General features: G+C 36.4%; 1 protein-coding gene across 1 annotated transcript; it reads right to left on the minus strand.

The window, feature by feature from the left end:
- Positions 1 to 24,552, minus strand: sft2d2a (SFT2 domain containing 2a). Its single transcript, XM_061978534.1, has 8 exons — positions 24,327 to 24,552; positions 24,045 to 24,134; positions 11,260 to 11,345; positions 11,115 to 11,196; positions 576 to 611; positions 436 to 494; positions 334 to 363; positions 1 to 250 (listed from the first exon to the last, which is right to left on the minus strand). The coding sequence occupies exons 1-8, from the start codon at positions 24,390 to 24,392 to the stop codon at positions 211 to 213; spliced, it is 489 nt and encodes a 162-aa protein (XP_061834518.1). The 5' UTR covers positions 24,393 to 24,552; the 3' UTR covers positions 1 to 210.
- Positions 24,553 to 24,889: the final 337 nt, after the last annotated feature.

Consider the following 24,889-nt stretch of genomic DNA (forward strand, 5'->3'; position numbering starts at 1 on the left):
TTTATTCATCTGTGAATAAAATTCTTCAAGTACTGCACGTGTAACAGAAACATTCAAATTAAAAAAAGCCTTTTGAATGAAAACAATGACATACATTCATAAAAATACAGCAGTGTCAACAAAGCAAAGAGCTGTGCGAATAATAATAAAATATACAACATGCGGCAGGTTGAGTGACACAATCTCCAACAGGGACAGCCTGAGTGGTCATCACTTCATGCACATGGCCACCAGCTTCAATATGGCATCCCTGCAAAGTCATTTTTCCAGAGATTAGACAGAGAGGACAGCAAATGTCAACATGGCTTCTGTGCAGAAATCCCAGCCACGAACCTGACAAATGGGATGTAGGAAAGGCTGTACCTGTAAACAAAGCACAACCGTTGGAACTCCTGCACGGTGCAGAAAGTCCTTCACAATAAAAGCACAACTCACCAAGTAAATGACAGCACTTGCAAGATGACAAACAGCAAAGCCAGACCAAAGTTTTTCCACTGAAACCAAAACAACACAAAATTAGTTTTTTATTTGCATTTATGTCAGTTTTTAATGAAATGATGGAAGAAGTCACGCACCCAGAAGGCAGCACAGAGCGTCAACACCAGACAAGTCTGGAATTAGGATAACAATAATACATGTCATCATAATAATAATGAGTAGGACATATTTACAATAGGCATAGTGAGAAATATGTATGTCATGAATGATAAACAAAAAAGTAATTAATTATACTTACTCATTACTTTTCCAAAAAATTAATTGAATTACAAGGGGAATTACAATTTAATAAATGTAAATAATTACAATTATTGCGTTACTTAAAAAAAACTAAAAACTTTAAATATCTAGCATACCGTATTTCCTTGAATTGCCCCCGGGGCGGTAATTAATTTAAAACCTCTTCTCACTCCGGCGCTTACCAAAGGCATGCGGTAAATTTAGGCCTGCGCTTATAAATTTGAGTGTGATGTAAGGATACCATCATGAAAAGCACATTTAATAAAAAAAAAACGTTTTTATGGTCTTACCTTTACTTATAAATGAAGTCCATGCGCAGCTCCTTCTGAACAAAAGCATCGATAACTTGTTTATAGAAGTCTTCCTTATCTTTCTTCAGTTTTAAAAGTCTCGATGGAGATCTTCCTTTAATTATTACCTCCTGCTTCCATTGAAAGTCCAGTTTAGAAAACTGTTTTATTTTAGATATGTAATCCTCCATGATAAAAGTGCAAGCGAGAGGAAAAAATAAACGATCGCTGCTAACTGTTGCTGCTTGTTGTCACTTCTTCTGCAGCCGAGTAGTCGCAAGAAGGATCACTAGCGCCCTCTACCACCAGGAGGCGGGAGTCATTTAATGACTCATATTTGACACACGCAGCTACGGTATATTAATAAAACATAGCTGCTTACTGTTCTTTTTAGCATATTCAATAGCTTGGACCTTAAATCCTACTGAATAGCTCTTTATCTTCTTCCCTTTATGCGATTTTAAATTATTTAAATCAGCCTCCCACATTTTGAAAATGATGACAGGTGAAGTGTCACTCGTGACGTGACGAGTTTGACCCGGCGGAAATTCTAGGCATATGCTAATTATTTTGCGAAACGAGTTTGACCCGGCGGGAATTCTAGACCATACTTGCCAACCCTCCCGGATTTTCCGGGAGACTCCCGAAATTCAGCTCCTCTCCCGAAAACCTTCCGGGACAAATTTTCTCCCGAAAATCTCCGGAAATTCAGGCGGAGCTGGAGGTCACGCCCCCTCCAGCTCCATGCGGACCTAAGTGACGCGTTTTCCTCTACCGTAAAGCAGTTCGTCTGCCGTAAACAGCAATGTTGTGACACTCTTAAACAGGACAATACTGCCATCTAGTGCATTTGATGAAGGCACTTTTGTGCGTGCCACACAGCAATGCATCATCAGTTCGAAAAATAGTGACAGAGAATAGAACAAGGATGGACAATTCAACCCTTAACTCAACAATGAGTAGATGAGTGTTATGTGTGTATATGTGTAAATAAATGAACACTGAAATTCAAGTATTTCTCTTATTTATATATATATATATATATATATATATATATATATATATATATATATATATATATATATATATATATATATATATATATATATATATATATATATAATAAAATAAATATATATTTATAGCTAGAATTCACTGAAAGTCAAGTATAATATATATATATATATATATATATATATATATATATATATATATATATATATATATATATATATATATATACATAAAATACTTGACTTGGTGAATTCTAGCTGTAAATATACTCTTCCCCTCTTAACCACGCCCCCAACCACCCCCCTCCCGAAATCGGAGGTCTCAAGGTTGGCAAGTATGTTCGAGACATGCGCTAATAAAAATAATATTTTGCGAAACGAGTTTGACCCGGGGTTAATCCTGAGCCGGTGGTAATGCTAAGCATGCGCTAATTATTTTGCGAAACGAGTTTGACCCGGCTGTAATTCTAGGCATGCGCATACTATATACCCGGCGGCAATTCAAGGAAATACGGTATGCAGTCGAGATGTTTCATGAAACCAGAGTGTGTGTGTGCGCCTTTAAAAGGCGGTGCCTGTTGCTAAGTGATGTTTAATGTCAGCGCCCAGACAGCGCAGCATTAGCTCAGCTGTGTTTGTTAGTTCACACTCGCAGTTTGCGGGCAGTTACATCAACTCTGTCGAATCTTTTCAAGGGATTGTGTTAGCGCTTGTTTAATAGAGATTGAGTATGCTTCCTTGGCTGAAGTCTCCTTGTCCACAAACGAGGTATCGTAGGGTTACACTTCAATCATCGATTTGTTGTTCATTATTCTCTCATAGTAGTATCGCGTGTGTGCTGTGTGATGTTGCCTCCCTTTATTTTCTTATCACGTTCATTTTAGTTGTTGCTTTCATTAGTAATAAGTTACTTCCTGCTTCGAACTTCCTGTGTTTCTGACGCTATCTTGTTGACGTTAATCCACGTCAAAAGTAGCTCGCCACCAGTGTTCGTAATAACGGCGTTATATAACAATGACGTTAGTAACGCCGTTACTTTTACTAGTAACGTGTAATCTAATTGATTACTTTTAGGTCCGTTACAAGGGTATGATTGATGCAACGTGGTACGCTACTTTTGATGTGGTTTTATGTCCACCACAAAACAGCGTCATAAGTGCAGTAAGTTGAATGCAGAAAATATATTTTTACTCGTGAAAACAACAAGCAGCCCTAAAATGAACTTGGTATCAAATAGGAAGAGGCAACATCACACAGGTACACGATGGGAATAATGGATAACAAATCAATGATTGAAGTGAAAAAACTTGCCATCCAAACAACGCCCCGTTTGTTGACAAGAAGATATGACAGCCATGGAAGCACATTCAATCTCGTTATTAAGCAGATGCAACACAATCCGGTGAAAAGATTCAAAAGTTAACTGCTAAAGCTAACAAACACAGCTCCGTTGCAACCCTTGATGATGTCATACGTCACTAGGCAACAGGCCCCGCCTTTTAAAAGCACACACACTGTGCGCTCATATTAAACGTCTCTCAACTGCATATGCCAGATATTTTAAGTTGTTTTTTTAAAGTAACGTATAAATTATTTTCCCTTGTAAATAATTACATTTATTAGAGAGTGATTACTGTAGTAATTCAATTACTTTTTTGGTAAGGTAAAGAGTAATTCATTACTTTTTAAAAGTAATTTTCAGAACACTGCGTGCCACGTTACGTCAAACGTCTCGGCAAGAGCCTTGTTACGTACATAAAAGTAATTCATTAGATTACTCGTTACAAGCAGAAGTCACCGCGTTATTCGAGAGACTATTAACCTAGAAGGCACGAGACATTGATACAACGTTGATACAACGTACATGTCTTTTAAAACTGACTTTGAAACAACGTTGCAAAATAGTTGTATTTGTAAATTGATACAACGCTGATGTCTAACGTTGAATCCACATTGTTGGTCGGGATATGACCAACTTTCAAATCAACGTCAGAACACAACATTGATTAAACGTCATCAAAAAGCACGTTGTTTCAACCTTCAATTGGTGTTGTAAACTAATGGTTGGGAAATGACCAAAATTCAATGGTCAAATTAACGTCACAACCTGACATTGAATAAACGTTGTCAAAAAGCATGTTGTTTCAACATTGTATTTGTGTTGTAGAATATTGGTTGGGAAATGACCAAATTTCAATGGTCAAATCAACGTCAGAACACAACATTGAATACACGTCGTCAAAAAGCATGTTGTTTCAATGTTGTATTTGTGTTGTAGAATATTGGTTTGAAAATGACCTAATTTCAATGGTCAAATCAACGTCAGAACACAACATTGATTAAATGTCGTCAAAAAGTATGTTGTTTCAACGTTGTATTTGTGTCTCAATGTCAAATCATCGTCAGAACACAACATTGATTAAACATCGCCAAAAAGCACATTGTTTCAACGTTGTATTTGTGTTGTAGAATATTGGTTGGGATATGACCAAATTTCAATGGTCAAATCAACATCAGAACACAACATTGATTAAATGTCGTCAAAAAAATTTGTTGTTTCAACATTGTATTTGTGTTGTAGAATATTGGTGCGGAAATGACCAAATTTCAATGTCAAATCAACGTAAGAACACAACATTGATTAAACGTTGTGAAAAAGCATGTTGTTTCAATGTTGTATTTGTGTTGTAGAATATTGGTTGAGAAATGACCAAATTTCAATGGTCAAATCAACGTCACAACCTGACATTGAATAAACGTTGTCAAAAAGCATGTTGTTTCAACGTTGTATTTGTGTTGTAGAATATTGGTTGAGAAATGACCAAATTTCAATGGTCAAATCAACGTCACAACCTGACATTGATTAAACGTTGTCAAAAAGCATGTTGTTTCAACGTTGTATTTGTGTTGTAGAATATTGATTGGGAAATGACCACATTTCAATGGTCAAATCAACGTCACAACCTGACATTGATTAAACATTGTCAAAAAGCATGTTGTTTCAACGTTGTATTTGTGTCGTAGAATATTGATTGGGAAATGACCACATTTCAATGGTCAAATCAACGTCAGAACACAACATTGATTAAATGTCATCAAAAAGTATGTTGTTTCAACGTTGTATTTGTGTTTCATAATAGTGGTGGGAAAATTACCAAATTTTAATGTCAAATCAACGTCACAACCTGACATTGAATAAACGTTGTCAAAAAGCATGTTGTTTCAACGTTGTATTTGTTTTGTAGAATATTGGTTGAGAAATGACCAAATTTCAACGGTCAAATCTATGTCACAACCTGACATTGATTAAACGTTGTCAAAAAGCATGTTGTTTCAACGTTGTATTTGTGTCGTAGAATATTGGTTGGGAAATGACCACATTTCAATGTCAAATCAACGTAAGAATACAACATTGATTAAACGTTGTCAAAAAGTATGTTGTTCCAACGTTGTATTTGTGTTGTAGAATATTGATTGAGAAAATGACCAAATTTCAATGTCAAATCAACGTCACAACCCAACATTGATTAAATGTCGCCAAAAAGTACATTGTTTCAAAGTTGTATTTGTGTTGTAGAATATTGGTTGGGATATGACCAAATTTCAATGTCAAATCAACATCAGAACACAACATTGATTAAACGTCGTCAAAAAGCATGTTGCTTCAATGTTGTATTTGTGTTGAAGAATATTGTTTGAGAAATGACCAAATTCCAATGTCAAATCAACGTCAGAACACAACATTGATTAAACGTTGTCAAAAAGCATGTTGCTTCAATGTTGTATTTGTGTTTCAGAATAGTGGTGGGAAAATGACCAAATTTTAATGTCAAATCAACGTCACAACCTGACATTGATTAAACGTTGTCAAAAAGTATGTTGTTCCAACGTTGTATTTGTGTTGTAGAATATTGGTTGGGAAATGACCAAATTTCATTGGTCAAATCAACGTAAGAACACAACATTAAATAAATGTCGTCAAAAAGCATGTTTTTTCAACATTGTATTTGTGTTGTAGAATATTGGTTTTGAAATGACCAAATTTCACAACATGGCATTGATTAAACGTCGTCAAAAAGCATGTTGTTTCAACGTTGTATTTGTGTTGTAGAATATTGGTGCGGAAATGACCAAATTTCAATGTCAAATCAACGTCACAACCCAACATTGATTCAACGTCGCCAAAAAGCATGTTGTTTCAACGTTATATTTGTGTTGTAGAATATTGGTTGCGAAATGATCAAATTTCAATGGTCAAATCAACGTCACAACCTGACATTGAATAAACGTTGTCAAAAAGCATGTTGTTTCAACGTTGTATTTGTGTTGTAGAATATTGGTTGGGAAAATGATCAAATTTCAATGTCAAATCAACGTCACAACCCAACATTAAACAAACGTCGTCAAAAAGCATATTGTTTCAACGTTGTATTTGTGTTGTAGAATATTGGTCGGGAAATGACCAAATTTCAATGGTCAAATCAACATCAGAACACAACATTGATTAAATGTCGTCAAAAAAATTTGTTGTTTCAACATTGTATTTATGTTGTAGAATATTGGTGCGGAAATGACCAAATTTCAATGTCAAATCAACGTCAGAACACAACATTGATAAAACGTCGTCAAAAAGCATGTTGTTTCAACGTTGTATTTGTGTTGTAGAATATTGGTTGAGAAATGACCAAATTTCAATGTCAAATCAACGTCACAACCTGACATTGATTAAACGTTGTCAAAAAGCATGTTGTTTCAACGTTGTATTTGTGTTGTAGAATATTGATTGGGAAATGACCACATTTCAATGGTCAAATCAACGTCAGAACACAACATTGATTAAATGTTATCAAAAAGTATGTTGTTTCAACGTTGTATTTGTGTTTCAGAATAGTGGTGGGAAAATTACCAAATTTTAATGTCAAATCAACGTCACAACCTGACATTGAATAAACGTTGTCAAAAAGCATGTTGTTTCAACGTTGTATTTGTTTTGTAGAAAATTTGTTAGAGAAATGACCAAATTTCAACGGTCAAATCTACGTCACAACCTGACATTGAATAAACGTTGTCAAAAAGCATGTTGTTTCAACGTTGTATTTGTGTTGTAGAATATTGGTTGGGAAAATGACCAAATTTCAATGTCAAATCAACGTCACAACCCAACATTAATTAAACGTCGTCAAAAAGCATATTGTTTCAACGTTGTATTTGTGTTGTAGAATATTGGTCGGGAAATGACCAAATTTCAATGGTCAAATCAACATCAGAACACAACATTGATTAAATGTCGTCAAAAAAATTAGTTGTTTCAACATTGTATTTATGTTGTAGAATATTGGTGCGGAAATGACCAAATTTCAATGTCAAATCAACGTCAGAACACAACATTGATAAAACGTCGTCAAAAAGCATGTTGTTTCAACGTTGTATTTGTGTTGTAGAATATTGGTTGAGAAATGACCAAATTTCAATGTCAAATCAACGTCACAACCTGACATTGATTAAACGTTGTCAAAAAGCATGTTGTTTCAACGTTGTATTTGTGTTGTAGAATATTGATTGGGAAATGACCACATTTCAATGGTCAAATCAACGTCAGAACACAACATTGATTAAATGTTATCAAAAAGTATGTTGTTTCAACGTTGTATTTGTGTTTCAGAATAGTGGTGGGAAAATTACCAAATTTTAATGTCAAATCAACGTCACAACCTGACATTGAATAAACGTTGTCAAAAAGCATGTTGTTTCAACGTTGTATTTGTTTTGTAGAAAATTTGTTAGAGAAATGACCAAATTTCAACGGTCAAATCTACGTCACAACCTGACATTGAATAAACGTTGTCAAAAAGCATGTTGTTTCAACGTTGTATTTGTGTTGTAGAATATTGGTTGGGAAAATGACCAAATTTCAATGTCAAATCAACGTCACAACCCAACATTAATTAAACGTCGTCAAAAAGCATATTGTTTCAACGTTGTATTTGTGTTGTAGAATATTGGTCGGGAAATGACCAAATTTCAATGGTCAAATCAACATCAGAACACAACATTGATTAAATGTCGTCAAAAAAATTAGTTGTTTCAACATTGTATTTATGTTGTAGAATATTGGTGCGGAAATGACCAAATTTCAATGTCAAATCAACGTCAGAACACAACATTGATAAAACGTCGTCAAAAAGCATGTTGTTTCAACGTTGTATTTGTGTTGTAGAATATTGGTTGAGAAATGACCAAATTTCAATGGTCAAATCAACGTCACAACCTGACATTGATTAAACGTTGTCAAAAAGCATGTTGTTTCAACGTTGTATTTGTGTTGTAGAATATTGGTTGGGAAATGACCACATTTCAATGGTCAAATCAACGTCAGAACACAACATTGATTAAATGTCATCAAAAAGTATGTTGTTTCAACGTTGTATTTGTGTTTCAGAATAGTGGTGGGAAAATTACCAAATTTTAATGTCAAATCAACGTCACAACCTGACATTGAATAAACGTTGTCAAAAAGCATGTTGTTTCAACGTTGTATTTGTTTTGTAGAATATTGGTTGAGAAATGACCAAATTTCAACGGTCAAATCTACGTCACAACCTGACATTGAATAAACGTTGTCAAAAAGCATGTTGTTTCAACGTTGTATTTGTGTCGTAGAATATTGGTTGGGAAATGACCAAATTTCAATGTCAAATCAACGTAAGAATACAACATTGATTAAACGTTGTCAAAAAGTATGTTGTTCCAACGTTGTATTTGTGTTGTAGAATATTGATTGGGAAAATGACCAAATTTCAATGTCAAATCAACGTCACAACCCAACATTGATTAAATGTCGCCAAAAAGCACATTGTTTCAACGTTGTATTTGTGTTGTAGAATATTGGTTGGGATATGACCAAATTTCAATGTCAAATCAACATCAGAACACAACATTGAATAAATGTCGTCAAAAAGCATGTTGTTTCAACGTTGTATTTGTGTTGAAGAATATTGTTTGGGAAATGACCAAATTCCAATGTCAAATCAACGTCAGAACACAACATTGATTAAACGTTGTCAAAAAGCATGTTGCTTCAATGTTGTATTTGTGTTTCAGAATAGTGGTGGGAAAATTACCAAATTTCAATGGTCAAATCAACGTCACAACCTGACATTGATTAAACGTCGCCAAAAAGCACATTGTTTCAACGTTGTATTTGTGTTGTAGAATATTGGTTGGGAAATGACCAAATTTCAATGTCGAATCAACGTAAGAACACAACATTGATTAAATGTTGTCAAAAAGCATGTTGTTTCAACGTTGTATTTGTGTCGTAGAATATTGGTTGGGAAATGACCAAATTTCAATGGTCAAATCAACGTCACAACCTGACATTGATTAAACGTTGTCAAAAAGCATGTTGTTTCAACGTTGTATTTGTGTTGTAGAATATTGGTTGGGAAATGACCACATTTCAATGGTCAAATCAACGTCAGAACACAACATTGATTAAATGTCATCAAAAAGTATGTTGTTTCAACGTTGTATTTGTGTTTCAGAATAGTGGTGGGAAAATTACCAAATTTTAATGTCAAATCAACGTCACAACCTGACATTGAATAAACGTTGTCAAAAAGCATGTTGTTTCAACGTTGTATTTGTTTTGTAGAATATTGGTTGAGAAATGACCAAATTTCAACGGTCAAATCTACGTCACAACCTGACATTGAATAAACGTTGTCAAAAAGCATGTTGTTTCAACGTTGTATTTGTGTCGTAGAATATTGGTTGGGAAATGACCAAATTTCAATGTCAAATCAACGTAAGAATACAACATTGATTAAACGTTGTCAAAAAGTATGTTGTTCCAATGTTGTATTTGTGTTGTAGAATATTGATTGGGAAAATGACCAAATTTCAATGTCAAATCAACGTCACAACCCAACATTGATTAAATGTCGCCAAAAAGCACATTGTTTCAACGTTGTATTTGTGTTGTAGAATATTGGTTGGGATATGACCAAATTTCAATGTCAAATCAACATCAGAACACAACATTGAATAAATGTCGTCAAAAAGCATGTTGTTTCAACGTTGTATTTGTGTTGAAGAATATTGTTTGGGAAATGACCAAATTCCAATGTCAAATAAACGTCAGAACACAACATTGATTAAACGTTGTCAAAAAGCATGTTGCTTCAATGTTGTATTTGTGTTTCAGAATAGTGGTGGGAAAATTACCAAATTTCAATGGTCAAATCAACGTCACAACCTGACATTGATTAAACGTCGCCAAAAAGCACATTGTTTCAACGTTGTATTTGTGTTGTAGAATATTGGTTGGGAAATGACCAAATTTCAATGTCGAATCAACGTAAGAACACAACATTGATTAAATGTTGTCAAAAAGCATGTTGTTTCAACGTTGTATTTGTGTCGTAGAATATTGGTTGGGAAATGACCAAATTTCATTGGTCAAATCAACGTAAGAACACAACATTAAATAAATGTCGTCAAAAAGCATGTTGTTCCAACGTTGTATTTGTGTTGTAGAATATTGGTTGGGAAAATGACCAAATTTCAATGTCAAATCAACGTCACAACCCAACATTGATTAAACGTCGCCAAAAAGCACGTTGTTTCAACGTTGTATTTGTGTTGTAGAATATTGGTTGGGATATGACCAAATTTCAATGGTCAAATCAACGTCACAACCCAACATTGATTAAACGTCGCCAAAAAGCATGTTGTTTCAACGTTGTATTTGAGTTGCTCAATGTCAGGAACTAATTCAACAAGTTGTCGACGTTGTTTCAATGTCTTGTGCCTGCTGGGAATAAGTAAGTAGTAATCAGAGGTGGTAGTAAACACGCTACATTTACTTAAGTAACTATTTGGGTCATTTGTACTTGTCAGGGTAGTTTCAACACAACATGCTTTTTTACTGTGAGTGTTTTGGTGAAGAAACAGCGCTACTTTTACTTTGTTACATTAAGTTTCCTTCCGATCGCTGCATGTATTTATAACATTATAATGTTCATGCATAATCTATGGATTGGTGCTCGTCATATTGAGTGTGAGCGCTCACTATCATGATGGCGGTGGCCAGCGCTCTCGTCTTGTCACACATCCTCTTCAGCTGCTTCACGGGGCCCATCAGGAACATGGTGCTGCGGGACACAAGGTCATGAATAGGTGCACAAGAAAAGAAGAGGGCTGGTGCGCACACTCACCTGCACAGAGCACAGATGTTGCCAAAGGTGTAGAAGACGATGAAGAGGATGATGCCGATCCTGGGGATGAAGAGCAGACACACGCCCTGCAAACACGCACCACGCGGTACTTTGTTACTTCCCGGCAGTAAAACAAAGAAACAAAAACATAATCACCTTCTTACAGTAAAACATGATTCTAATCTAAATGTTGACTGAAATTAAACCCAAGAAGAACATTTTGTCTCACAAATAAAAAAAACAACGATTTATTGCTTTTATTTTGAGACTTTTATTTTGGAACAATATGTGGAAATTAAAGGGGAACATTATCACAATTTCAGAAGGGTTAAAACCATTAAAAATCAGTTCCCAGTGGCTTATTATATTTTTCGAAGTTTTTTTCAAAATTTTACCCATCACACAATATCCCTAAAAAAAAGCTTCAAAGTGCCTGATTTCAAGCATTGTTATAAACACCCGTCCATTTTCCTGTGACGTCACATTGTGATGCCAACACAAACAAACATGGCGGATAGAACAGCAAGGTATAGCGACATTAGCTCGGATTCAGACTCGGATTTCAGCGGCTTAAGCGATTCAACAGATTACGCATGTATTGAAACGGATGGTTGTAGTGTGGAGGCAGGTAGCGAAAACGAAATTGAAGAAGAAACTGAAGCTATTGAGCCATATCGGTTTGAACCGTATGCAAGCGAAACCGACGAAAAAGGCACGACAGCCAGCGACGAATTCGGCAATCGCCTTCTAACCAACGATTGGTATGTGTTTGTTTGGCATTAAAGGAAACTAACAACTATGAACTAGGTTTACAGCATATGAAATACATTTGGCAACAACATGCACTTTGAGAGTGCAGACAGCCCAATTTTCATCAATTAATATATTCTGTAGACATACCCTCATGTCAGCAGGCCAGGGAAGCTAGGGTCGATATTCTTCTCTTGATCATCTTCGGGACGGTGTGAGCCAAGACATCCAGGGGGTTTAGCTCGCTCGTCTGCGGGAACAAACTGCCGCCATTTCTTGCCGTGCTACCGAGGTCCTTTGTCCCTGAATTGCTCACACACTCCGGCAGATTCAATGGGGGTCTGGCGGCAGATTTCTTTGACTTTATCGTTGGAAATGCATCTGCTTTGAGTGTCGCAGGATATCTACACATTCTTGCCATCTCTGTCGTAGCATAGCTTTCGTCGGTAAAGTGTGCGGAACAAATTTCGTCCAATTTCTTGCCACTTTCGCATCTTTGGGCCACTGGTGCAACTTGAATCCGTCCCTGTTCGTGTTGTTACACCCTCCGACAACACACCGACGAGGCATGATGTCTCCAAGGTACGGAAATGTCACATTAGCCATCTGTTAAACAAATTATCCAAATATGTTGGCCTGTTCTTTCACCTTCGTCATTATCTTCCTCTTTATGCTCTACTCACACTATATAAAACTCTCTTTGAACCACATCTAAACTACTGTAATGTCATCTGGTGTAACACCTTCCCTACCTACCTCCACAAATTAGAATCCATGCAAAAGAAAATTATACGGGCCCTGTCATGGTCCAAGTTTAATGCCCCCACTCCACATCTATTCCATAATTATCATCTCTTAAGACTGACAGAGTTCAATATTTATCAAAATGCTTGTTTAACCTATCAAGTCATTTACAGGCTGAATTTAAGGCTCTGTAGCTTGGTTCCTATCTACCATCCCCAGCATGCCCACAACACTCGTAACTTAGATTTGATATCAGGGAAACATCGTTTACTGGATTGTACCGCTCGAAGTGTTGTATGCAGGGGACCAAAGATTTGGAACCGGCTTAATGAGAGCCTCAAGATGCTGTATCCATTCTCCAACTTCAAAAATAAACTAAAAACTTATCTATTAACCACCTATATTTAATGCCTCATGTGGGGTAGACTACTGTTGGGTTTTGCATGGTTGAATGAATGTATGTATGTATGTATGTGTATGCTTGCTTTAGTACTATTATCTTGTGTTAATCATATAGCGTTGTTTTTTATTTTGTTTTTTGTTGTTGTACTTGCTACCATGCTTCATCATTCCATGTATATACTATCCTCTGGACCCCCTGTCAAAAGCTTCTTCTAGCTTATTTGGGGGACCCTTTCACGTACCAACATCTTTAAATGATGATATTTCACTACTATTGTATTTGTTATATGGTATTGTGAATAAACTTGAAACTTGAAAACAGTCGAAAAAACGGAAAATAACAGAGCTGATTTGACTCGGTGTTTGAGAAAATGTCGGATTGCTTCCCGATGTGACGCCACGTTGTGACGTCATCGCTCCGAGAGCGAATATTAGAAAGGCGTTTAATTCGCCAAAATTCACCCATTTAGAGTTCGGAAATCGGTTAAAAAAATATATGGTCTTTTTTCTGCAACATCAAGGTATATATTGACGCTTACATAGGTCTGGTGATAATGTTCCCCTTTAAAAAAAATACTGACATTTATTTATTTAGTTTATTTCGGCCCGTCCATCCATCCCATCCATTTTCTACCGCTTGTCCCTTTCGGGGTGGCGAAGGGGTGCTGGAGCCTATTTCAGCTGCATTCGGGCGGTAGGCGAGGTACACCCTTTTGGATAAAATTATTTTCCAAACCCCAAAAGCAGTGAAGTTGTCCCGTTGTGTAAATGGTAAATAAAAAGAGAATACAATGATTTGCAAATCCTTATATTCAATTGAATAGACTGCAAAGACAAGATATTTAATGTTCGAACTGGAAAACTTAATTTTTTTTGCAAATATTAGCTCATTTGGAATTTGATGCCTGCAACATGTTTCCAAAAAAGCTGTCACAAGTGGCAAAAAAGACTGATAAAGTTGAGGAACGCTCGTCAAACACTTATTTGGAACATCCCACGGGTGAACAGGCTAATTGGGAACAGGTGGGTGCCATGATTGGGTATAAAAGCAGCTTCCATGAAATTCACAAACAAGGATGGGGCGAGGGTCACCACTTTGTCAACAAATGCGTGAGAAAATTGTCCAACAGTTTAAGAAAAACCTTTCTCAACCAGCTATTGCAAGGAATTTAGGGATTTCACCATCTACGGTCCGTAAAACCATCAAAAGGTTCAGAGAATCTGGAGAAATCACTGCACGTAAGCAACTAAGCCCGTGACCTTCCATCCCTCAGGCTGTACTGCATCAACAAGCGACATCAGTGTGTACAGCAGGGGTGTCAAACTCAAATACAGAGTGGGCCAAAATGTAAAACTGAACAAAGCCGCGGGCCAAGGTTGAACAAATTAACCTTTTAATAGGGACCCAAACAAGTTTTGCATTAAATATTGAACAAGCAAGGCTTATATAACTTTATAGTGACATGCAAAATCGAGTTTCAAATAATAATAATAATAATTAAAAAATATCAATGGCACATCAATTACAATTTAAACAAAAATTTAATGCCTCTTTTCTATTTGCAGCCTTCTGAGGTAAATATCAACATTAACTTTTTCCACAGGCTAATAAATTTGAAAATAAAATAACAATGTACAAACCAACCATTCAGGACTTTAAACTGCTCAGTTTGCAACACACTGATCTAATCTGATGTGCCCAAGCCAGATACCTGCCATCTTTTCTTGGATGCTAGTTCATTAATGTCGGGGCTCAGGCTTTGAGCTGAGGCAACCTTCATTATCGAACGAAGGTGTCAGTCATTATATCTCGTATTCCACAGTCTTGGGGGCGTGCTTTACAGGCACTGCTTTTAACGTCTTCTAGGAGCTGTTGTCACGTCCGCTTTTCATCCCTTCTAACAACGTGCCCGCCCAGTCACAAGATATGAGCGGCTCCTGTACGCACACACGTAAATGCAAAGCATACTTCATCAACAGCGATACTGTTTACACTGAGAGTGGCCGTATAAGCAACTTTAACATTGTTAGAAATATACGCCACACTGTGAACCCACACCAAACAAGAATGACACACTCATTTTGGGAGAACATCCGCACTGTAACACAAAAATAAACACAACAGAACAAATACCCAGAACCCTTTGCAGCACTAACTCTTCAGGTGTTGTGCCGGATAATGCACCCCCGGCATAGAATGCACCCCCTGACGGGAGTGTTATATCAACTAAAGCCCACACTTAAAGTTTCCACGTGCAAGATTGAATCTTTTTGAAAAAGTTATATAATAAGAAGCCAAAAGTGCAAAAACAATAATGTTCGTGTTGGAGGAGTTGTGAATGAATGAAATATGAAATCCGTGCTGCAGTCACTGCTGGGCCACAACATTAGGTACACCTGCAGACTGCAGCACATATTTCATATTTCATTCATTCACAACTCCTCCAACACGAACATTATTGTTTTTGCACTTTTGGCTTCTTATTATATAACTTTTTCAAAAAGATTCAATCTTGCACGTGGAAACTTTAAGTGTGGGCTTTAGTTGATATAACACTCCCGTCAGGGGGTGCATTCTACATCGGGGGTGCATTATCCGGCACAACACCGGGACGCTACAATATACACCCCCGCACCTCCAAACCCCCCCCCCCCCCCCCCACACACACACACACACACACACCTTGTAGCGTTACAATTCTCGGGAGAGGCACTGAAATTTGGGAGACTCCTGGGAGGTTTGGCAAGTATGAGAATTAGCGGTGTACCGTGGCACCGCCGCTGTATATAATCGGCGGGCCAGCTCTAGTGTTAATTTGATATTACCTCACGGGCCAAGTGAAAATACACGGCGGGCCAAATTTGGCACGCGGGCCAGAGTTTGACACCCATGGTGTAAAGGATATCACCACATGGGCTCAAGAACACTTCAGAAAAAAACATTGTCAGTAACTACAGTTGGTCGCTACATCTGTAAGTGCAAGTTAAAACTCTACTACACAAAGCGAAATTTATCAACAACACCCAGAAACGCCGTCGGCTTCAATGGTACCCGAGCTCATCTAAGATGGACTGATGCAAAGTGGAAAAGTGTTCTGTGGTCTGACGAGTCCACATTTCAAATTGTTTTTGGAAACTGTGGACGTCGTGTCCAAACAACCAAAGAGGAAGAGAATCATCTGGATTGTTCTAGGTGCAAAGTGGAAAAGCCAGCATGTGTGATAGCATGGGGGTGTATTAGTGCCCAAGACATGGGTAACTTACACATCTGTGAAGGCACCATTAATGCTGAAAGGTACATACAGGTTTTGGAGCAACATATGTTGCCATCCAAGCAACGTCTTTCTCATGGACGCCCCTGCTTATTTCAGCAAGACAATGCCAAGCCACGTGTTACAACAGCGTGGCTTCATAGTAAAAGAGTGCAGGTACTAGACTGGCCTGCCTGTAGTCCAGACCTGTCTCCCATGGAAAACGTGTGGCGCATTATTAAGTGTAAGCGAGACTGCGGACTGTTGAACAACTTAAGCTGTGCATCAAGCAAGAATGGGAAAGAATTCCACTTCAAAAGTGTGTCTCCTCAGTTCCCAAACCTTTACTGAGTGTTGTTAAAAGGAAAGGCCATGTAACACAGTGGTAAAAATGCCCCTCTGACAACTTTTTTGCAATGTGTTGCTGCCATTAAATTCTAAGTTCATGATTATTTGCATTTAAAAAAAAAGGACATTGTATTCTGTTTTTATTTACCATTTACACAACGCTTTTGGGTTTTGTAATAATACAAATTGTTATAAGACATGTTAAAAATATACATTATATATCAAACAAAGTAAAACTGCCCAAAAAAATAATTGAAAAATTGCTAAACAAAGTTTTTCTTAAGTTTGATGTAAAAAAAAATAAAAAAATTAAAATATTCATATTTTTACGTATTTTGTATTTAAGAATTTGAGATACTTTGCTTGGTTAAATTGTCAATAAAGTTGGATGGGAAAAAAACCAACAACAAAAAACTAGATGGCCGCTACGTCACAACAATGAACATCTGCTGCAGCAACATTCCTAAAAACTGGATGGACCTGCAAAACACGTACTACTCACACTCAAAGTACTAATGCAAGTACTGGAGCAGCACAAAGTACAACCCAACCAAATACTCACAGAAATACTACAACCTTCGAGTAACATGAAGTAAAACTAAATAAAACATTATTTTCAGGACTCTAAAATGCATCCTCACAATAATACTACATATGTGTAGTGGGGGAAAGCATAAGTATACTTACAAGAATAGTACTAGTAAGACGAAATAAATGTACTTACAAAGATTGTACACGCTTCTAGTAAGACAAAGTCAAAGTACTTACAAGAAAAGTACATGCTTCTAGTAAAACAGTCGAAATATACTTCTAAGAATAGTACATGCGGTAGGTAGTAAGACCAAGTAAAAGGAATAGTATTACTAAGACAAGTAAAAGTATACTAACAAAAAGTACTTACAACAATAGTACATGCTTCTTGTAAGGCAAAGTAAAATTATACTTCTAAGAACAGTACATATTTGTAGTAAGACCAAGTAAAAGTATTCTCACAAGAATAGAAGTATTAAGACAAAGTAAGTAAACTTCTAAGAATAGTACATGCTTGTAGTAGTACTAAGTAAAAGTATACTCACAATGATAGTACCAGTAAGTAAAAGTAAAAGTATACTTACAAGAATAGTAATAGTAAGACCAAATAAATGTACAAACCCCGTTTCCATATGAGTTGGGAAATTGTGTTAGATGTAAATATAAGCGGAATACAATGATTTGCAAATCATTTTCAACCCATATTCAGTTGAATGCACTACAAAGACAACATATTTGATGTTCAAACTCCTAAACTTTATTTTTTTTAATGCAAATAATCATTAACTTAGAATTTCATGGCTGCAACACGTGCCAAAGTAGTTGGGAAAGGGCATGTTCACCACTGTGTTACATGGCCTTTCCTTTTAACAATACTCAGTAAAGGTTTGGGAACTGAGGAGACACATTTTTGAAGCTTCTCAGGTGGAATTCTTTCCCATTCTTGCTTGATGTACAGCTTAAGTTGTTCAACAGTCCGGGGGTCTCCGTTGTGCTATTTTATGGGTTGTACTTGTATAGCGCTTTTCTACCTTCAAGGTACTCAAAGCGCTTTGACACTACTTCCACATTTACCCATTCACACACACATTCACACACTGATGGAGGGAGCTGCCATGCAAGGCGCTAACCAGCACCCATCAGGAGCAAGGGTGAAGTGTCTTGCTCAGGACACAACGGACATGACGAGGTTGGTACTAGGTGGGGATTGAACCAGGGACCCTCGGGTCGCGCACGGCCATTCTTCCACTGCGCCACGCCGTTCCGTTAGGCTTCATAATGCGCCACACATTTTCGATGGGAGACAGGTCTGGACTGCAGGCGGGCCAGGAAAGTACCCGCACTCTTTTACTATGAAGCCACGTTGATGTAACACGTGGCTTGGCATTGTCTTGCTGAAATAAGCAGGGGCGTCCATGGTAACGTTGCTTGGATGGCAACATATGTTGCTCCAAAACCTGTATGTACCTTTCAGCATTAATGGCGCCTTCACAGATGTGTAAGTTACCCATGTCTTGGGCACTAATACACCCCCATACCATCACACATGCTGGCTTTTACACTTTGTGCCTATAACAATCCGGATGGTTCTTTTCCTCTTTGGTCCGGAGGACACGGCATCCACAGTTTCCAAAAACAATTTGAAATGTGGACTCGTCAGACCACAGAACACTTTTCCACTTTGTATCAGTCCATCTTAGATGAGCTCAGGCCCAGCGAAGCCGACGGCGTTTCTGGGTGTTGTTGATAAACGGTTTTCACCTTGCATAGGAGAGTTTTAACTTGCACTTACAGATGTAGCGACCAACTGTATACTGACAGCGGGTTTCTGAAGTGTTCCCGAGCCCATGTGGTGATATCCTTTACACACTGATGTAACTTGTTGATGCAGTACAGCCTGAGGGATGGAAGGTCACGGGCTTAGCTGCTTACGTGCAGTGATTTCTCCAGAGTCTCTGAACCCTTTGATGGTATTACGGACCGTAGATGGTGAAATCCCTAAATTCCTTACAATAGCTGGTTGAGAAAGGTTTTTCTTAAACTGTTCAACAATTTGCTCACGCATTTGTTGACAACGTGGTGACTCTCGCCCCATCCTTGTTTGTGAATGACTGAGCATTTCATGGAATCTACTTTTATACCCAATCATGGCACCCACCTGTTCCCAATTAGCCTGTTCACCTGTGGGATGTTCCAAGTAAGAGTTTGATGAGCATTCCTCAACTTTATCAGTATTTATTGCCACCTTTCCCAACTTCTTTGTCACGTGTTGCTGGCATAAAATTCTAAAGTTAATGATTATTTGCAAAAAAAAAATGTTTATGAGTTTGAACATCAAATATGTTGTCTTTGTAGCATATTCAACTGAATATGGGTTGAAAATGATTTGCAAATCATTGTATTCCGTTTATATTTACATCTAACACAATTTCCCAACTCATATGGAAACGGGGTTTGTACTTACAAAAATTGTACACGCTTCTAGTAAGACAAAGTCAAAGTACTTACAAGAAAAGTACATGCTTCTGGTAAAAAAAAAAGTCAAGGTATACTTTTAAGAATAGTACATGCGGTAGTAAGACCAAGTAAAAGGAATAGTATTATTAAGACAAGTAAAAGTATACCAACAAAAAAGTACTAGTTAGACAAAGTACAAGTACTTACAACAATAGTACATGCTTCTAGTAAGACAAAGTAAAATTATACTTCTAAGAAGAGTACATATTTGTAGTAAGACCAAGTAAAAGTATACTCACACGAATAGAAGTATTAAGACAATGTAAGTAAACTTTTAAGAATAGTACATACTTGGAGTAAGAACAAGTAAAAGTATACTCACAATGATAGTACCAGTAAGTAAAAGTAAAAGTATACTTACAAGAATATAAGTATTAAGACAAAGTAAGTATACTTTTAAGAATAGTACATGCTTGTAGTAGTACTAAGTAAAAGTATACTCATAATGATAGTACCAGTAAGTCAAAGTAAAAGTATACTTACAAGAATATAAGTATTAAGACAAAGTAAGTATACTTCTAAGAATAGTACATGCTTGGAGTAAGAACAAGTAAAAGTACATTCACAATGATAGTACCACTAGGTCAAAGTACAAATATACTTACAAGAATAGAAGTATTAAGACAAAGTAAAAAAAAAATACCTCTAAGGTTACTACATGCTTGTACTTAGTCCAAAAAAAAGTACCCTTACAAAAATAGTAGTAAGAAAAAGTAAAAAAACCTCTAAGAATACTACATGCTTGTAGTAAAACCAAGTAAAAGTACACTCACAAGAATAGTAGTAGTAAGACAAATCAGAAGTATACATACAACAATATTGCTTGTAAAGACAAAAAGTACACTGACAAGAATATTAGTAGTAAGACAAAGAAAAAGTACTTCAAAGAATAGTGCATGCTTGTAGTAAGAACAAGTAAAAGTATACTCACAATGATAGTACCAGTAAGTCAAAGTAAAAGTATACTTATAGTAGTAGTACAATAGTAGTATTAAGACAAAGTAAACATACCTCTAAGAATACTATATGTAGTAAAGCCAAGTAAAAGTACACTGACAAGAATAGTAGTAGTAAGACGAAGCAAAAGTATACATAGAATAATATTGATAGTAAAGACAAAAAGTACAGTTACAGGAATTTTAAAGGAAAAAATACTTCTAAGAATACTACATGCTTGTAGTAGTACCAAGTACATTCACAATGATAGTATCAGTAAGTCAAGGTAAAAGTATACTTAAAATAATAAAAATATAAGGATAAAGTAAGGACACTTCTAAGAATAGTACATGCTTGTAGTAATACTAAGTAAAAGTATACTCACAATAATAGTACAAGTGAGTCAAGGTAAAAATATACTTACAAGAATAGCAGTATAAGGACAAAGAAAAGGTACTTCTAAGAATAGTACATGCTTGTAGTAGTACCAAGTAAAAGTATATCTATGGATGTTTTCATTCATCAGGTTTTTGTATTCTCAGGACATTCAATCGATGGTAACTGTTTGGTTTGTCTTACAAGACATTTATCCTCTCATCCAAGTAGTATTCATCACTTCACGCTCTCATCCAAGTAGTATTCATCACTTCACGCTCTCATCCAAATAGTATTCATCACTTCACGCTCTCATCCAAGTAGTATTCATCACGTCATGCTCACATTCAAGTAGTATTCATCACTTCATGCTCTCATCCAAGTAGCATTCATCACTTCTTGTTCTCATCCAAGTAGTATTCATCACTTCATGCTCAAATCCAAGTAGTATTCATCACTTCATGCTCTCATCCAAGTAGTATTCATCACATCATGCGCTCATGCAAGTTGTATTCATCATTTCACGCTCTCATCCAAGTAGTATTCATCACTTCACACTCTCATCCAAGTAGTATTCATCACTTCATGCTCTCATCCAAGTAGTATTCATCACATCATGCTCTCATGCAAGTTGTATTCATCATTTCACGCTCTCACCCAAGTAGTATTCATCACTTCACACTCTCATCCAAGTAGTATTCATCACTTCACACTCTCATCCAAGTAGTATTCATAACTTCATGCTCTCATCTAAGTAATATTCATCACTTCATGCTGTCATCCAAGTAATATTCATTACTTCATGCTGTCATCCAAGTAGTATTCATCACTTCATGCTCACATCTAAGTAGTATTCATCATGTCACGCTCTCATCCAAGTAGTATTCATGACTTAACGCTCACATCCAAGTAGTATTCATGACTTCACGCTCTCATCCAAGTAGTATTCATCACTTCAAGCTCTCATCCAAGTAGTATTCATGACTTCACGCTCTCATCCAACTAGTATTCATCACTTCATGCTGTCATCCAAGTAGTATTCATCACTTCACGCTCTCATCCAAGTAGTATTCATCCCTTCACGCTCTCATCCAACTAGTATTCATCACTTCACGCTCACATCCAAGTAGTATTCATCACTTCACGCTCACATCCAAGTAGTATTCATCACTTTATGCTCATATCCAAGTAGTATTCATCACTTCATGCTCTCATCCAAGTAGTATTCATCACTTCACCCTCACATACAAATAGTATTCATCAATTCATGCTCTCATCCAAGTAGTAATCATCACTTGTAGTACTCACAAGAATAGTACTAGTGTGTAATATTACTAGTAGTACTCACAAGAATAGTACTAGTATGTAAGAGTAGTACTAGTAGTACTCACAATAACAGTACTAGTCTGTAATTGTACTAGTAGTACTCACAAGAATAGCACTAGTATGTAATAGTACTAGTAGTACTCACAAGAATAGCACTAGTATGTAATAGTACTAGTAGTACTCACAAGAATAGCACTAGTATGTAATAGTACTAGTAGTACTCACAAGAATAGCACTGTATGTACAATTACTAGTAGTACTCACAATAACAGTACTAGTCTGTAATAGTACTAGTGGTACTCACAAGAATACCACTAGTATGCAATAGTACTAGTAGTACTCACAATAACAGTACTAGTATGTAATAGTACTAGTAGTACCCACAATAATAGCATTAGTATGTAATAGTACCAGTAGTACTCACAAGAATAGCACTAGTATGTAATAGTACTAGTAGTACTCACAAGAATAGCACTAGTATTTAATAGTACTAGTACTCACAAGAATAGCACTAGTATTTAATAGTACTAGTAGTACTCACACGAATAGCACTAGTATGCAATATTACTAGTACTCACAAGAATAGTACTAGTATGCACTAGTAGTACTCACAAGAATAGCACTAGTATGTAATATTACTAGTGCTCACAAGAATAGTACTAGTATGCACTAGTAGTACTCACAAGAATAGTACTAGTATGCACTAGTAGTTCTCACAAGAATAGTACTAATATGCACTAGTAGTACTCACAAGAATAGCACTAGTATGTAATAGTAATAGTAGTACTCACAAGAATAGTACTAGTATTTAAGAGTAGTACTAGTAGTACTCACAAGAACAGTACTAGTATGTAATATTACTAGTAGTACTCAAAAGAACAGTACTAGTATGTAAGAGTAGTACTAGTAGTACTCACAAGAATAGTACTAGTATTTAATAGTACTAGTAGTACTCACAAGAACAGTACTAGTATGTAAGAGTAGTACTAGTAGTACTCACAAGAATATTACTAGTATGTAATAGTACTAGTAGTACTCACAAGAGCAGTACTAGTATGTAAGAGTAGTACTCACAAAAATAGTACTATTAGTACTTACAAGTATAGTACTAGTAGTACTTATAGTACTCACAAGAATAGTACCAGTATGTAATAGTACTAGTAGTACTCACAAGAATAGTACTAGTATTTAAGAGTAGTACTAGTAGTACTCACAAAAACAGTACTAGTATGTAAGAGTAGTACTAGTAGTACTCACAAGAATAGTACTAGTAGTACTTACAAGTATAGTACTAGTAGTACTAGTAATACTCACAAGAACAGTACTAGTATGTAAGAGTAGTACTAGTAGTACTCACAAGAATAGTACTAGTATTTAAGAGTAGTACTCGTAGTACTCACAAGAATAGTACTAGTATTTAAGAGTAGTACTAGTAGTACTCACAAGAACAGTACTAGTATGTAAGAGTAGTACTAGTAGTACTCAAAAGAACAGTACTAGTATGTAAGAGTAGTACTAGTAGTACTCACAAAAACAGTACTAGTATGTAAGAGTAGTACTAGTAGTACTTACATGTATAGTACTAGTAGTACTAGTAATACTTACAAGAATAGCACACACTCCCCCGATGACGAAGCAGGCGATGAATCCTTTGACTCGTGTTCCCCATCCAAGTGTGGAAGCTTCATTCACAGTCTGAAGGAACATAAACACAAATATTATTATCATGGGGAAACAATTAGGTATTAAACCAAATATTATTAGGATGAAAAATAAGTTAGGGACATAAAAGAAGAAAATATGACGGACAATAATTCATTAGTGGCAGCAGCGGAGGAGGAAGAGACAATAATCAGGCGAGCGAATCAAAGATTGTTGGCTTCTTACTTCGAGGACTGTTCTGTCCTCTCTTCGCGTTTCCTCGCCGCTCAAAACAGATTTGAGTTTATCCATAATAATAATAATAATATTAATAACAATAATAATACGATAAAGTAGAATATTTCCTCACAGAAGTTGAGCGGAATCAACAAACCTGAGCAGGTTTGTGACGTCACTCCTCCTTCCACACCTGATCGGAGGGAGGAGAAGTGAGCGCTCACTCTGACGTCATTTCCATTTACTGTCACGTGGTAGCTAAGTGGTGTTGCTCCTAATTAAGTCCGCTTCTACGACATCACTTTTTTTTAAATAATGCAAAGATTATGCTTTGAATTGTTTTTTTTTAAATAGTCATTACGTTTCTCCAAATCTCAGCAATTTTTAATAGTTTGTTTACTTCCGGGTTTTGAATACGAAAGTGTTGTACAATAGAAAGAAAATAATAAATGATGGATTTATTCCATTGATGACCCTAATGTATGATCAATAATAAATATTATGGTGCTTTATGCTAAATGAAGTGCATCAGATTAGCACGCTGCTGCATATTTAAAATATAAATATGTCAT

Source organism: Nerophis lumbriciformis, linkage group LG18 (genome assembly GCF_033978685.3).
Source record: "Nerophis lumbriciformis linkage group LG18, RoL_Nlum_v2.1, whole genome shotgun sequence".
Taxonomy (NCBI): Eukaryota; Metazoa; Chordata; class Actinopteri; order Syngnathiformes; family Syngnathidae; genus Nerophis; species Nerophis lumbriciformis.

Bases quoted from the DNA above. Each gene is read 5' to 3' on its own strand.
- sft2d2a (XM_061978534.1), bottom strand. From the start codon at position 24,392: ATGGATAAACTCAAATCTGTTTTGAGCGGCGAGGAAACGCGAAGAGAG. The intron at 364-435 runs GTGAGTTGTGCT...CTTTGTTTACAG, and splicing joins CAAGTGCTGTCATTTACTTG to GTACAGCCTTTCCTACATCC. The intron at 251-333 runs GTTCGTGGCTGG...ATGACTTTGCAG, and splicing joins TCCTACATCCCATTTGTCAG to GGATGCCATATTGAAGCTGG.